Raw genomic sequence first — 14,784 nt, forward strand, 5'->3', positions numbered from 1 at the left:
CAAGGGTCATCCCATCCCGACTTAGTTTTCTTTCGCAAGGGCTTAGTAGGAGTGGGGGGGGTAGTGACCACAGAGTTATTGCAAAACTTCCTACAGTACCCCACCATCTCCAAGAACCTTCTGAGGGCCCTCTTGTCTGTCGGGGTCAGGATGTCAGAGATAGCCCGCACTTTAGCTTGCATCGCTGCCAGCTGCCCCGGTATTACCACAATTCCCAGATAAGTGACCTTCGTGTGGCCGAACTCATTTTTTTCAAGGTTCACTATCAAGCTGGCTTCAGACAGCCGTATTACTTCGCCAGTATACACTTCTGTGTTCTTTAGCCCTTTCGTCACTGAATTACTCATTCTATAGAGATGTGGCTCACTAGGCTGACCTAGCGTGACAAACACCACCCAACGTCCCAGTTCTTTGCATCACCTCGGGACAATCAAACACACGTGTGCGAGCCGTTTACTTAACTCTCCTAAAGGGTCACTTTGTTCAGGGATTAAGGGAGAGACCTTATCAGCAGAGCTGGCCAAAACAATAGCCTTCTCCCATCTGGTCGGTACCATACTCATCTTTTCAAAATGGTTTTTCCCCTTACCAGGTGGCACCCTAGCTTCATTGATTTCCGCGCTAACACCGACTAGGTTTGTTAGCATATCAAAGGCCTGTGACCGTCTCAGTTCGCGTCTGCAATAATCAATAACATCCTTCCTCCTGTGCAGCCAGAAAAACTCTCTCATGGCTTCACCGACTGTTTCCTTCAGCACCTCAAAATGTCCACCGAGGGGTACCTTGTGGGCCAGGTTAAAAATCTCATCCCCATAAATTTTTGGCACCATCCCCCATTCCTCATCTGCGGGTACAGTACTTGGTCTCCCTTTCTTCCTTAGCACACCCTCCTCCACACAATAGCCTACTGGCTCTCTTTTTAATCCTGCTTCAGAGAGAGCTGTTTCCTCGTCTCGCTCCTGTACCTGTATAAAGTCCTTCTTTTCTACTGATAAATCTACCTTAATTTCCTCACTTCCTCCTGTTTCATTATGCTCCTTCTTTTCACTTTCTACCCCCTCCTCGTACAAGGCTGGTAGAAGCGTCTCAGCAGTCTCTCTGGACATACAGCGAGTCACTGCGCAAACAGGATGAGCCTGTCAGTCCATGGGCAGGGCCTCAATGCTGGCAGGCTGACCTGTCAAGCTCACTGCCGAGAACACAATTCCCCCAGCGAGGTCATTACCTCCACGCCTTTCATCGGTAATTCGGGCCTCACCCCAATCGTGACTAGTCCAGAGACCAAGTTGCTTTGTAGGTGTATCTGGTGCAAAGGGACTGCCTCTGTCCCTCCCCCAATACCTTTAACCGTGACCTCCCCAGTCTGGGTCTCTGAACTAAACTCTAACACACTCTTCAATATCAATGATTGACATGCTCCCGTGTCTCTCCAGATCCATACTGGAACTGGGTTTAACCCCTCCTTCACCGACACCAATCCGGCCCAGATAAACCTCTCGCGCCCTTCCTGAACTTTGGCAGACCTTTCCTCTCCTAGCGGTTCGTTTACCAGCTCGATACAGCCAGTCGAAATCGCTGTTTTTCCTTTCCCCGTCTCCTTCTTTGGGGTAAAGCACCTGGACGCAAAGTGTCCGACTTTCCCACAATTATAACAGACGACCCCAGGAGACTTCCTACCAGACTGCTCCTGGTCTACCTTATCCTTCTCACTAGTCCCCGGCTTACTTTCTGACTTTCCTGGCGGATTTTCTCTGCCGTCCCGACTACCCTTCTGGTAGCCTTTACTCGGGGCAAACTTCATTTTATGCGTCAACGCATACTCATCCGCTAACTTAGCAGTTGCGGCTAAAGTGTCTGCCTCCTTCTCATCTAGGTGGGGTCTCATACCTTCAGGGACACAACCTTTAAACTGCTCAATCAGGATCAGCTGTAGCAGTCTGTCATTATCCCCCTCTACCCCCTTTGAGGTGCACCAACGCTCACAATATGTCTGCATCTTACGGGCAAACTCCAAATACGTGCAGTCCCACTGCTTCCTCGCATTCCGGAACCTCTGCCGGTATGCCTCTGGGACCAACTCATAAATCCTGAGGATGGCCTCTTTCACCACCTCATACCTCTGGGCATCTTCCATGGACAAAGCTGAGTAAGCTTGTTGGGCTTTCCCTTTCAGTACACTCTGAAGCAAAACAGCCCACTTATCCCTCGGCCAGTCCTGACTTGCAGCAACTTTTTCGAAATGGAGAAAGTACCGACCCACATCGGTATCGTCAAATGGGGGAACCAGCCTAACCTCCTGGGTTGCCCGGAACCCTCTACCTTGGTTCCCCTGCTCTGCCCTTATCTTTAACTTCTCCAGCTCAAATTCCCTTTCCCTCTGTTTCTCCTCTCGCTCCAACTGCCTCTCTTCTCACTCCAACTGTTTCTCTCTCTCTTGCCGTTGTAACTGTCTCTCTCTCTCTTTCTCCTGCCATTCTAACTGCTTCTCTCTCTCTTCATGTTCTAGTTGCCGTACCCGGAACTCGTGCTCGAGTATCAGTTTTTCAAGCTGCACCTGTACTGCGTCTCCACTAGGTTTTCCAATAGATATCACCTCCAGCTCCCCTTGGGGAAACACACCTTTAGATACATAGTGCTCTACGATAGCTCTGTGCATCTCCTCTCTCCTCATTGTCGACTTCCCCTTAACAAGATTCAACCGTTTGGCCACAGCTGCCAATTCCGCTTTCCTGGCATCCTCTAATGCCTCCAAGGTTGGCGCCTTTAGAAATTCCTCAATCTCCATTTCTGCTGTTTGCCTTTTCTTTCTTTCAGGAATTTTAACCCAATCAATTTACCCCGTCCCAAATTTAGCGTTCAAAATCCCGGACGAGAACCCCACTTATGTTACGTACCCCGTAACTGGGTTGCCAAACCAGCAGAAATGGATCACTCAGTTGGAGTCTGGATTACTGGAACTAAGGAAGTTTTATTAAAGAAATAAGCAACACAGTACTCTAATAGTAAGGATATAAATGCAACAGGTTAGCACTGAATAAACACACATGTCCACAGAACTAGGATAATAGGATCAATGAAGCTCTATCGCAGTCTAGGGGTAAAATGTTCAATCACAAGTGACAGAGTTCAGTTTAGCTCAGTTCGCAGCAATTGTTGTTGTGCCGTTGAAGAGAGAGAGAGAGAGCGAATGCTGATATTCAAAACCGGATTCAACAAACCTTTGATATTTCTTGCAGTTAGCTTTCGGGCAAGCCCTTTGTAAAGTCTTCTGAGGTCACCGACTGTGACCCCTCCGTTTCAGATACGATCGTTCCTCGGCGGTGAACCCGGCACCCAGGCAAGGGTGGACACACACACCAGGTTCCCGCCGACCGAATCTTTCCACCCTGTGCGTCTATGGCTGGTCCCGTGACCAGCCCTCCAAAACTCCCATCGGCTTGTGGGGGCGCACCGCTTCCAGGGTCTCGATACCTCGTGGTGTCGTGAGTGGTGTCTCGTGTGGTGTCTGTTGCCTTAGCGAACCCGTCCCTTTTTATCCCCCTGTTGGGGTATCGCCTGTCCATCACTTCAAACAGTTCAGGTTCAAAGCAAACCAGTCTTGACAATACCCAGACCGGTGTCTCCTTCCGTTAATCTCTCTCGTCTCTTCATTAACATTTCCAAATGCTGCTCCATTGTCTTACTTATCTCTCTCCTGAAGGCAGGTGGCAGATCAACTGTTGATCCCACTGGTGATAGCACAGGACAGTAACATCTTAGTCTATGTGTACTTTCGTCACAGTTGAAATCGAACTTGCATGCACCACTTGTGCTGGCAGCTCATTCCACCCTCTGACGGACCTCTGAAAGAAGAGGTTTCTCATGTTTCCCTTAAACATCTCACCTTTCACCCTTAACCCATGACCTCTGGTTGTAGTCCCACCCAACCTCAGTGGAAAAAAACCTGCTTGCATTTTTCCTATCTATACCCTTCATAATTTTGTATACCTCTATAAAATCTCCTCTCAATCTTTTACATCCTAAAAAATACAGTTCTAAACTATTCAATCCTTCCTTATAACTCAGGTTATCCAGACCTGGCAACAGCTTTGTAAATTTTCTCTGCACTATTTCAGCCTTGTCTACATCTTTCCTGTAGGCAGGTGATGAAAACTGCACACAATACTCCAAATTAGGCCTCACCAACATTTTATACAACTTCAACATAACAAACCATCTTCTGTACTCAAAACTTTGACTTACGAAGGCCAATAAGCTAAAAGCTTTCTTTACAATCCTACCTACCTTTGATGCCACTTTCAATGAATTATAGACCGGTATTCGCAGATCCCTTTGTTCTACCACACTCCTCAGTGCTCTACTGCTCACTGTGCAAGACCTACTCTGGCTGGTCCTACCAAAGTGCAAAACCTTGCACTTGTCAGCATTAAATTCCATCTGCCATTTTTCAGCCCATTTTTCCAGCTGATGCAGATCCCCCTGCAAGCCTTGATAGTCTTCCTCACTGTCCACTACACCCCCAATCTAGGTGATATCCATAGATATGCTGATCCAGTTAATCCTGGGATCGTGAACTCATGGGCAGATTCCACAGTAGCAGTGCTGGGTTTCAGTAACTTCCTAAAGAACCTTTGCAACTCCAGCAGCTACTGGTGATGAGGACAAAGTTAGAACATAGAACAGTACAGGTCCTTTGGCCCACAATGGGACCGACCTTTTAATCTACTCTAAGATCAATCTAAATCTTCCCTCTCACATAGCTCTCCGTTTTTGTCATCCATGTTCCTTGCTAAGAGTCTCTTTAAATCTCTGTAATGTACCTGCCTCAACTAGCACCCCTGACAGTGTGTTCCACACACCCACCACTGTGTAAAAAAAAATCTACCCCGACGTTCTCCCTAATCTTTCCTCCAATCACCTTAAAATTATCCCCCTCCTGTATTCGCCATTTCCACCCTGTAAAAAAGGCTCTAGCTGTCCACTCTATCTATACCTATTATCTTTCAACCTCTATCATCTCTCAAAAGTTCTGGCCTGTTTTCCACCAATCAACTCGTTGTGCAATTTAGAATAATGCAAAACTCAGAGTGCAAGTTATTAAAAACATTTTATTAAAACTATCAGATTGCATTGAGAAACTATGGGGACAGGCATGTTTATATTATTAATCTCTCTGTACATACATTTTACATTATGTAAAGCCTTTAAAACACCCAAAAGTAATCAGAATCAGTGAATTGGGTTCTTGTTCATTGTATCTGTCTCAGAAGTAGATTTAAGCATCAACTAGGAGTCAAAACAAAAAAAAAGCTTCTAAGTATAAAATGCAGATATACCCTTTATAACTGTTAACTTTTGCCCACAATTATTTACACAACAGTAAAATGTCATTTTGTTCCATAAAAGGAACCCAACTATGTACATTGTGCATTTCCCCCTAATTATATTATAGAGAAAATCATTGTTACTTAACAACATATACATTCATGTTTCAGGACGCGTTTCAAATAAGGCAACCTGAAAACTTTTTGGACAACCATGAAAATAAAATACGGATAGATTTTTAATCCCATAGAATGTTCAACTCAGCAACTAAGTGGGTGAGAATGAATCACATCAGTGTTAGAAGTAAATCAGGATATCTTAAACCCAGAGTAACTCATGTCAGCGTAGCGCCTTGGGCTTGAAAGAAAAAGGAGCCTCAGCATTGTTTACCCATCACTGGGCACGCGTGAACAATGTCCTTCCTGGTGTCTGTCTAGCGGACAGAAGTCGCAGTGAGGAAATGGACTCATTGGAAGGGAATACTTCAAATCCAAAACCTTTCACTGAAACCAATTGCCATATGTGATAACTTCCCCACTGCACACACAGCTTTATCATTTTTCATTTGAGCATCTCAGACAATTATTTATCTGTGTAGATGACAGTATGACAAGTGATTCTTCATAAATCATTTTACATTACTGCCCTAATTAACACTGAAGGTCTAGATCTAAAATTGAAAGCAAACTGGGGCAAGTGAAACTTGCACAAGCATTGGTAATCAGATAGTAAACTAATTTGGTGTTTTCATTTCAGGATTGACGTAGGAAATTAATCTTTGATTGAGAGAGCAGTTAATTACATCCAGCTTAATACCTTAAGGCAACTCTTCATTTAGCAGTGATAAGGGGCCTGCAACTGATTTGTCCATGAAAGTCCCCTAAAGAGAGAATTTTCAGGCCATGAGAAGAAGGGATTGGGGGTGAGGTGTAGGACTGAAATCTTATTCTTAGACAGAACTGGTGTAAACTCTACAGGATTAGAAAGTTCAATTTTGTGTTACAACCATTGTGATTCTAATTCCAATTTAATCATCTACTCCAACACTGTCCATTCTCAATTGATTAGTGTTAATTCGGTTAATGTTAAAATACTTACCAAACGACCTTTAAAGTTCAAATTACTGCAGTTTAAGAGGAGAGTGAGACTTGCCACATTTGGATATTTATAGAACAAGTATCTGCATCTGCAATTGTGTTTTGTCTCTATGGAAGCCTTCCACAGTGAGTGATCTTCATGCCAATCGATGCTACAGCTTTTACTGTGACTTAATAGTATATTGTTAGCTATACTTCTAGCAATCAGTGAATAGATAGTGCATAGAAAACCATATTCGCCTATTGAGTATACATGATTTCAGCTTGGCCTACAAGGCTGAGAAATTTGTATCAAACTCATGCAGGACAGCGAAAATGGAATTAAATTTCACGTACAATAGTAAACCAATCAATCAGCAGTGGCTTGGTAACTGAGAAAAAAGGAGTTATGTCAGCTACTAAGTATGCATTGCAAGAATACACTGCCTAATCTCTTGTCCGAACCACCTCTGGAGCCGGTTAGATCTGCTGCCCCAGAACATGCATCGAGTTGGTTGGGACACTGACCTTCACTTTTGGGACCTGGAGTAACCTCAGTCCATGCAGTTGTTAACTTAGTGTCTCTGCCAAAGGCTGGGCAATGGGGAAGGGTCATTTGTAAAGGTCTATTTGAGTGTTTGAGATTGGGGTTGAGGCAGATGAGCGGGAACTTTACTCTGCACCACTGTTTGATATTGTACAGGATATCTGAGATGGGAAGAGTTCCATTCCCTAATGCTAACATGCTTCAGCAAATGAACTGCTGGTGAAACTCACTGGGCCAGGCAGCATCTGTGGAAGGAATGGATGGTCAACATTTCAGGCTTGATCTGAAACACTGATGGTCCATTTCCTTCCAACTATTTTGCCTGACCTACGGAGTTCCACCAGCAGTCTGTGTCCTCTAGACTCCAGCATCTGCAGTCACTTGTGAATCCACAAACAACCCTCATCCTGACAAGATAAAAGAACTACAACAAAAAAAAGCAACAAGTTGATTTTGTGGATTACACAAGACTAAAGAGAAAGTCAATCTGAACTTCCCTCTGCTATAATACACTACAATCTTCCTTTAATACATCATTAATTTGTGTAACTTTTACAGCCAGTATTATGTTAGTAACAAATCCAATGTTTCTTGTTTAATGTACAACTGTATAGTTTATAGAAAATATATAAATACACACACCAGTCAATAAAAAAACTGTTCAGACTTTGAGAAATGAGAAGCCTGTTTAAGAAACCCCAGCCTTTCAGTGATGAAGCAGTCTTTGGTCGGCAGTTCAGACATTAAAGAACTCACTGTACATCAGGCGGCCCTTCACCTGAACTTATAAATAGGTGACTTTCCATTCACAGCAAACCCTGGGCTTTGAGGAGCTGAATAGGTAAATGGCGTAATGTCAAGTTCTTCACCAAACACCTTTAACTTTTACACACAGTTCTGTGGTGGCTACGGATTATAGTTGGTGATCCTCAAAATCCTCTTCAGCCAACTGTTTCACTTTAAGAATCTTCCATTGCTCAGTTATTACCCAGTTTTAGCTATCCCCATTTTCTCTCCACTGTGTGATAAGGATTCTAATTAGAAGCTGACAACAGCAGGTTTACCTGGAAGAAAAGGGTGAAAAGTTGGAGCCAATCTGAAAAGACACAAATTAAAAATTGTCCACAAGTCTCTGGCATATTGTCAATTCAAACTAATTTGGAGGAGAGGGGGATAATGATTCCAGTGGCCCATACATCTTGAACTGCAAGTGAACATCACTGCTCTATGTTTCCTATCTCTGCAGTGAAGTGACCCGCCACCTGTAAAGAGTCAATGCCCTGGGGAGGTGAGGGTACAGACTGAGAGAAGCTTAAGTGTCCTTGCTCTCAAAATATACCACACTCCAGTTGAAGAGCTAGGCTATCTACTTTAACTGGGAATAAACACAGGGAACATGTACCTTTAAATGAAGTCACACCACCCAAAGCCTTGTCCTCTTGAGAGTCGTGTGCAATTTGGTACACTCCTCCTTCAGCTTTCTTAGATAACCAATATGGCCCATGCAATGCAAATAGTTTTCCCAATCCATTACTCACAATATGAAGGATTTTGATCATGGAAACACGCTATATTGCAGGAGTATCTGTACTTCAAAACAAAGCTCTCAGAAACAAATGTGATATAAAGCCCTCAACTAGGTGGCAAACTTTGGCTCATCCTTGCTACAGGGGACGGGGAGATGAATGCACTTTCCACAAGGGTTTAGATTGTTTAAAGGGTAGCTCTTATAGCTAATTTTGTGACAAAATATTTCATCGCAGGTTCTCAGTTCCCACTCCACAGAAAACATTGGTATTTCAGGAGGTTCTGAGAGATTGAAGTTCTTGGAGCTGCATCTGGTGCAATTGCTGCTGGAGAATTAAATGGCCAGAACTTTACACACCAAGAAAGTACCCTGCACTTCTTGTGGTAATAATATTACGAAATAGATTACCATGAGCAATGGTGCAGCAGGTTAGCAAGCACTTAAAAGGTCTAACCTGGCTCAGGCTCAGAATAGGAACAATAATAACCCAGGCTCTTTTAACTAATACATCACACTGAATTATGTGTGAATCAAGCCTTTGATCCATACATCTTTTAGTAGAGAGGGAGGGCAGCAAACCATGCCGAAGTTGTCTTTAGGAGGAAGCTAACTGAAGCTGTGTTTCCAAGGATGGAATAGATCTCAGCCAGGAAATACAACTCAAACTTGTGTTTCAGTGCTATATCTTACCTGGTCCATGGAAGGACAAGCTATGATCTGCAAATCTTCACCACTGAAATCCTCCTGTAATAGCCCTTGCAGCTTCTGGAATGTCTGTTGGACGTTGCTCTAAAGGGAAATCAGTAGTATTAGGAAAAGTGATCACAGTGTGTTCATACCATACCTTGAGTAAAGAAGCAGAACATGAAGAAATGCAGTCCACAGAGTTGTAATGTCTGTGTGGATATGTGCACTGCAATTTTGACTTTCTCCTCCACACTGGCTACAGATATGGCACAAAATCCTAATTGCAGTTTTCATTGTCCCTCTGTCTTTTATGAAATGTAGGTGTCAGTGTCTAGGCAGTCATTTGAGATGTGGGCTTCAATGGGTAGGTAGTCACTTGAAATGTGAGCGTCAGTGGGTAGGTAGTCATTTGAGATGTGGGTGTCAGTGTCTAGGTAGTCATTTGAGATGTGGGTGTCAGTGTCTAGGTAGTCATTTGAGATGTGGGTATCAGTGTCTAGGTAGTCATTTGAGATGTGGGTGTCAGTGTCTAGGTAGTCATTTGAGATGTAGGTAGATGTTTTCCTGTCCAATCTTCATTACCCTCAAGGCATTCTGAAGGACAGGAGTTCTAAGATTTAGGTCCAGAAATGAAGGAACAGTGACCTACTTTAAAGCTGTTGAATGTGTGACCTGGAAAGGAATGTTCAGGGCAGGGTGCACTTGCGGCCAGAGGCTTTGCATAGGTGAAGTTGTCAGAGGAGCTTGTAGATGATGTTTATTGAGGGGGACTGCCAGGCAATGGCCAATGGACGAACACCGCCTCCCAACCCCAATCGAGGTTCAGCTGACTGACCAGAGTTAACTAAAGGCTGTTATTTTGTTTGTCTCTATGCCTATTGATAAATGATCAGTAGAGTTAATGGGCTATAGCTGCAGACATGGCACAAGCTAGATATTCGGCTGTCAAAGATGTACTCAGCACAATTGTACAAAGACAGACTTTTCAGAGTAGGTCATAACTTACCCGCACAGGCTTAAATAGAATGAACTCCGTATCCTTATTGGACAAATACAAGGACAGACTTTTCAGAGTCGTAGGGAGCTTGACTTTAATTGTTTTGTATGTGGAGGCCACCAAATCATTTATTTTTGCTGAAAATTCATGGAAAAGAAACAGGATTTTAATATTTCAATGTGAAAACCAAGTATCTCCATCTACACACAAAATGAGCATGAGTTTGATGAGGCAGAAACTCTCTTTGGACTGGCTTTCACATACTTTCTCAGTTCTGAGATCCAATACATCCATCCACATTTCACTAAACAACATTCTGGTCCCCATTTGGGATTGTTCAGTCCACCAAGGCTCTTCAGAATCCACACCATAGGAGTCTGGGTTCAGACCTCTCTCTTGAAATGTAAGAACACAACCCAAGGTCAAGGAAGACCCAGTGGTAAGGAAACACAATATTGTTGCCTGTGCTGACTTTCAGCTATTCACCTGCTTAGATGAGATGATTCTGTTGTCACACTGAGCACTTTCTCCTCAGTCAGAGTTTGACCATTCATTTGTTTGAAACATCTGGATGAGTGAAATTTAAGAGTCAGGTTACCTCCATAACAGCACCTGTGCTCAGAGTCAGGCAGACAACATGAAATCAGGTCCTACAGTTTTCTGAGTGCACGGAGCATCAGCTGCCCACTCACATTAATCACTATCCTTTTACCCTCATCAACTCCCGACAGACTCTATCACCTGGCTACACATGAAGAGCAATTTACACTGATCAATTAATCTACTTATCCACATGGCTTTGGGGCGTATGAGGAAATTAGAGCTTCTGAAGTAAACTAACATGGTCCCAGGGAGAACACACGAACTCCACACAGACAGTACCCAAGATCAGGACTGAACCGGGTCTCCGTGCTGTGAGGCAACAGCTCTACCAGCTGTGCCACTGTCCTTCTGGGAACGCCCCAAGGACTTAATAAATTAAAATTGTCTATAGGATTAGTGGATTCACCTAACATAGAGTTGGAATCACTTCAGAATCCTGGCACCAGTAGACATTTGAACGTTCTCTTGTGATTGAGACTACATACCTCACTGAATATCATTTCCTAATGGGAAATAAAGATCATCTTGGAAATAGTTCGGAAAATGATGGTTGGGTTGTGCTGTTCTCCGATGTTGGCAATCTACTTGCAAACGTTTCATCACCGGTGAGCTGTTGATCTCTCCTCGTATGGTGACAAAAACTTCTGCAAATAAATCGCCAATGTCGGAGAATAACTCAACCCAAAGATCATCTAATTAAAATATTGCAATATACTTGACTTAAAATACCAACAATTAAAAATCTGTAATAAAGAGGAAACAGCTGTATGTAGAGACGGAGCAGAAGGGAATGAGACATACCTGGCTGTGCCCAGGGCTGCTGGGCGAGGCTGTATTTTGGCCCGCCCTGATGACCCATGGTTTTTAATGCTGACACCTACAGAGAGTAATTCAGTGTCAGCACGGAAGGGGATTGGCACGAAGAAAGTCAGTCATGTTGGAATCATTACCTCTACTTTGTTCAAAAAATACAACTGTTGTTGAAATGTAACCATGTACAAGATAAACCTGTTGCAAGATTAGGTAAGGAAGTGGAATTGTAGAACGTGCTTGGCTTTTCGACCCAATGAGTTCATGGTGGCTCTTTGCAGCATAGTTAGTATTTTAAATTAAAATGAACTCTAATTGAAAATATTTTAAACCAATTCTTTAAGTTATTTGAATGGTGTTTAAATCTCTCCTTTGTTACCGTGGCCCTCAGGGAAGGAAGTTCATGAACCAAACTGAATACTGTACAAATCCAGACCCATCAATATGGTTGACTCTTAATTGCCTTCTTGGTTTAGAAGCACGTCGGGACAGTCAATTAGCACTGACCATGTCAGTTCTGTTCTTATCCCACGAAGGATCAAATAAAAAGACATTGCTAATGACCTTGATAGCAGCTATCTGGCCTTGGGGCCCTGAGGAAATCCTGCCAGAAGCCCGTCTGTTTCTCAGGCAGTTTTACATCGAGGTACAACTGTTACTTGGGTGACACCACATGGATTCACAGGATCAGCTTGTTCAGCCTCCTCCCCTGGGGGAGGGAAGTCTGGAAGGTGGACAGCAGAGGTGGGCTGAGCCCCGAACAATCCCATCCAAAAACCCACTGAATCCCCAAGGACCATCCTTCTGTCTGAGAAACAGCTTTGTTCGTATCCTCTCTGCTCCCTGTCCTTGGATCAATCTCCTGTCCATACTGCCATGAATCCTTTTGTAATGTGAGTCTCAATTTTGCAACCAGCTTCAGTATAAGTTTTATTTAAAAAAAAGCTTCTAATGATACAAATAACTCCCTCAATCAATAAGTTCCTTTAAATAAGGTTTATCTTTAAACAATCTGCACTGACTCTTCTTTTTGAATTCTGATCTCCAAGTATTGTTTCTTTACTACCCTTTCTAATAGATTAGATCGAGGTTAAGCTGACCAACTGGGTATTGCCAGCCTGTACTTAAATTCCTGGTGTCACACTTGTCATTCCCGCTCCTCTGGCAGCTCCCAGTACCCTTGGGTAGATTGGAAGATTTCAACACGTTAACCTGCTCTTCTCTGAGTAACCCTGGATGCAATCCATCCACAGCATGACAAATTTTAACATAGCCAGCTTCACGTTTTCTCTGCAACCTTGCTTTGCAATGAGATTTTGGCTGTATCCTCTCTCTTGCTGAAGACCAATAGAGCATTTAGTATTCCAGTATTTCTGATGTCATTCCATGGCCTCCCCTGAGGGAATGCCCTCAAGCCATTTCTTTGAGGCCACTGATTGTTCTGTACAGTTTTACTTAATAATGTTTGCTAACACTTTACACTGTACACATCCCTTCTCATCCCACTGAGGCTAGCTCAGCTCCAAACATGAAATTCTATTTTAGATTGGTCCCTCTAAATTATTAATCTAAACCTTACGGTCCAAGGTTCAGAACCTTTGCTGCGCTGAAAGCACATTGAAATTCCTTTTCCTCTTGGTCCTCCAGCAAAGCTGGGGGAAATGAAGGCCCTGATATTACCAGCTTGCACACCTTGCACATCCTTACTTCCCCTGCACATCTATCCTATGCTCGTTATTCTACTCACAGAGTATGTGCAATAGGGTGTTTCCTGATGGCATTCAGCTCTGTGCTACTTCCTGTCAGTTCACATGTCCATTTCTCTGTGTACCTTACCCCTTTTTAAACAAGGCCAGAAGACATGGGAGCAGAATTAGGCTATTTGGCCCATCAAGTCAGCTCCGCCATCCGATCATGGCTGATTTGTTTTCCCTCTCAACCCCATTCTCCTGCTTTCTCCCTATAGCCTATGGCACTCTCACTAATCAAGAATGAATCAACCTCCACTTTAAATATACCCAATGACTTGGCCTCCACAACCATCTGTGATAATGAATTCCACAAACTCATCACACTCTGCCTAGAGAAATTTCTCCTGATCTCTGTTCAAAAGGGATGCCCTTCTATTCTGAGGCTGTGCGCTCTGGTCCTAGACTGCCCCATTACTGGAAACATCCCCTCTATCTAGGCCTTTCAATATTCAGTACGATTTAATGAGATTCTACCCTCATCCACCTCAACTCTAGTGAGTACAAGCCCAGAGCCACCAAACACTTCTCATAAGATAATCCTTTCTTTCCCAGGATCATTCTGGTAAATCTCCTCCAGACCCTCTCCAAATTCAGCACATCCTTGCTTAGATATGGGGCCTACAACTTCATAATACACTAAATGTTATCTGAGCCTTTCTAATGCCTTATAAAGTCTCAGCATTACATCCTTACTTTTATATTCTAGTTGTACCATATCAGAGCGATTGTGAAAATGTGACAGGCGCACATGAGGCTATTTGATAGCGTGGTCAATTGATTAGGTCTCCTACAGGCGAAGGACACTATCTTTTGGGCACGGCCTTCAAGTGCTCATGTTTTCATTTGGCAGGCCCAATTTCTGAATTTTCTCCACGTTTAGAAAATTGTCTACACCTTTATTCCTTCTACCAAAGTGCATGGCCATCCACATCCCTACACTGTATTCCATCAGCCACTTCTCCTAATCTGTCCACGTCCTTCTGCAAACTCCCTGCTTTCTCACTACCTACTCATCCACCCATCTTTGTATCATCTGTAAAGTTTGGCCACAAAGCTATCCAGATCATTAACAAATCACTGGCAGCCAATCAGAAAAGCCCCCTCTTTATTTCCACTCTTTGCCTCCTGCCAGTCAGCCAATCTTCTATTAATGTCAGTATTTTTCCTGTAATAACGTGGGCTCTTTTTTAGCAGCACCAACACTGCAACTGCAGGTGACCAGACCTTTCTCAGTTTAGTGTGGTGCAGTAATCAGATTACGCAGCCAGAATGCTAGATGCTTGAGCTAACAGCAAGGCTAAACGACAGTGCAGCACGAGACTCAAGTCTAAAGGTAACAACGGTGTGCAGTTGCTTTCAGCAGGAGGTGACCTGACTGCATTAGAAATGAATCCTTAGTGACAGGGCAGATGCTTATCTTACAGCTAAGTATGACAGAGTAACACATACCAAGTATGACA

The 14,784-nt window shown here is 43.5% G+C and overlaps 1 protein-coding gene across 2 annotated transcripts in view; it reads right to left on the reverse strand.

Annotated features, from left to right (window-relative positions):
- Positions 1–5,095: 5,095 nt before the first annotated feature.
- cog3 (component of oligomeric golgi complex 3) overlaps positions 5,096–14,784 on the reverse strand; it is an 84,769-nt gene continuing 75,080 nt past the window's right edge. Inside the window, exons 20-23 of one of the 2 annotated variants that reach the window (XM_072260804.1) lie at positions 11,565–11,640; positions 10,170–10,297; positions 9,167–9,265; positions 5,096–8,012 (exon numbers count right to left, since the gene is read on the reverse strand). In XM_072260804.1, coding sequence (XP_072116905.1) covers positions 7,983–8,012; positions 9,167–9,265; positions 10,170–10,297; positions 11,565–11,640 — 333 coding nt within the window. In that variant the 3' untranslated portion in view covers positions 5,096–7,982. Of the gene's footprint in view, positions 8,013–9,166; positions 9,266–10,169; positions 10,298–11,564; positions 11,641–14,784 lie in introns of those variants that run through there. The other variant, XM_072260805.1, reaches the window with a different exon arrangement.

The sequence above is a fragment of the Mobula birostris genome, chromosome 6 (genome assembly GCF_030028105.1).
Source record: "Mobula birostris isolate sMobBir1 chromosome 6, sMobBir1.hap1, whole genome shotgun sequence".
In the NCBI taxonomy this organism is placed as follows: domain Eukaryota; kingdom Metazoa; phylum Chordata; class Chondrichthyes; order Myliobatiformes; family Myliobatidae; genus Mobula; species Mobula birostris.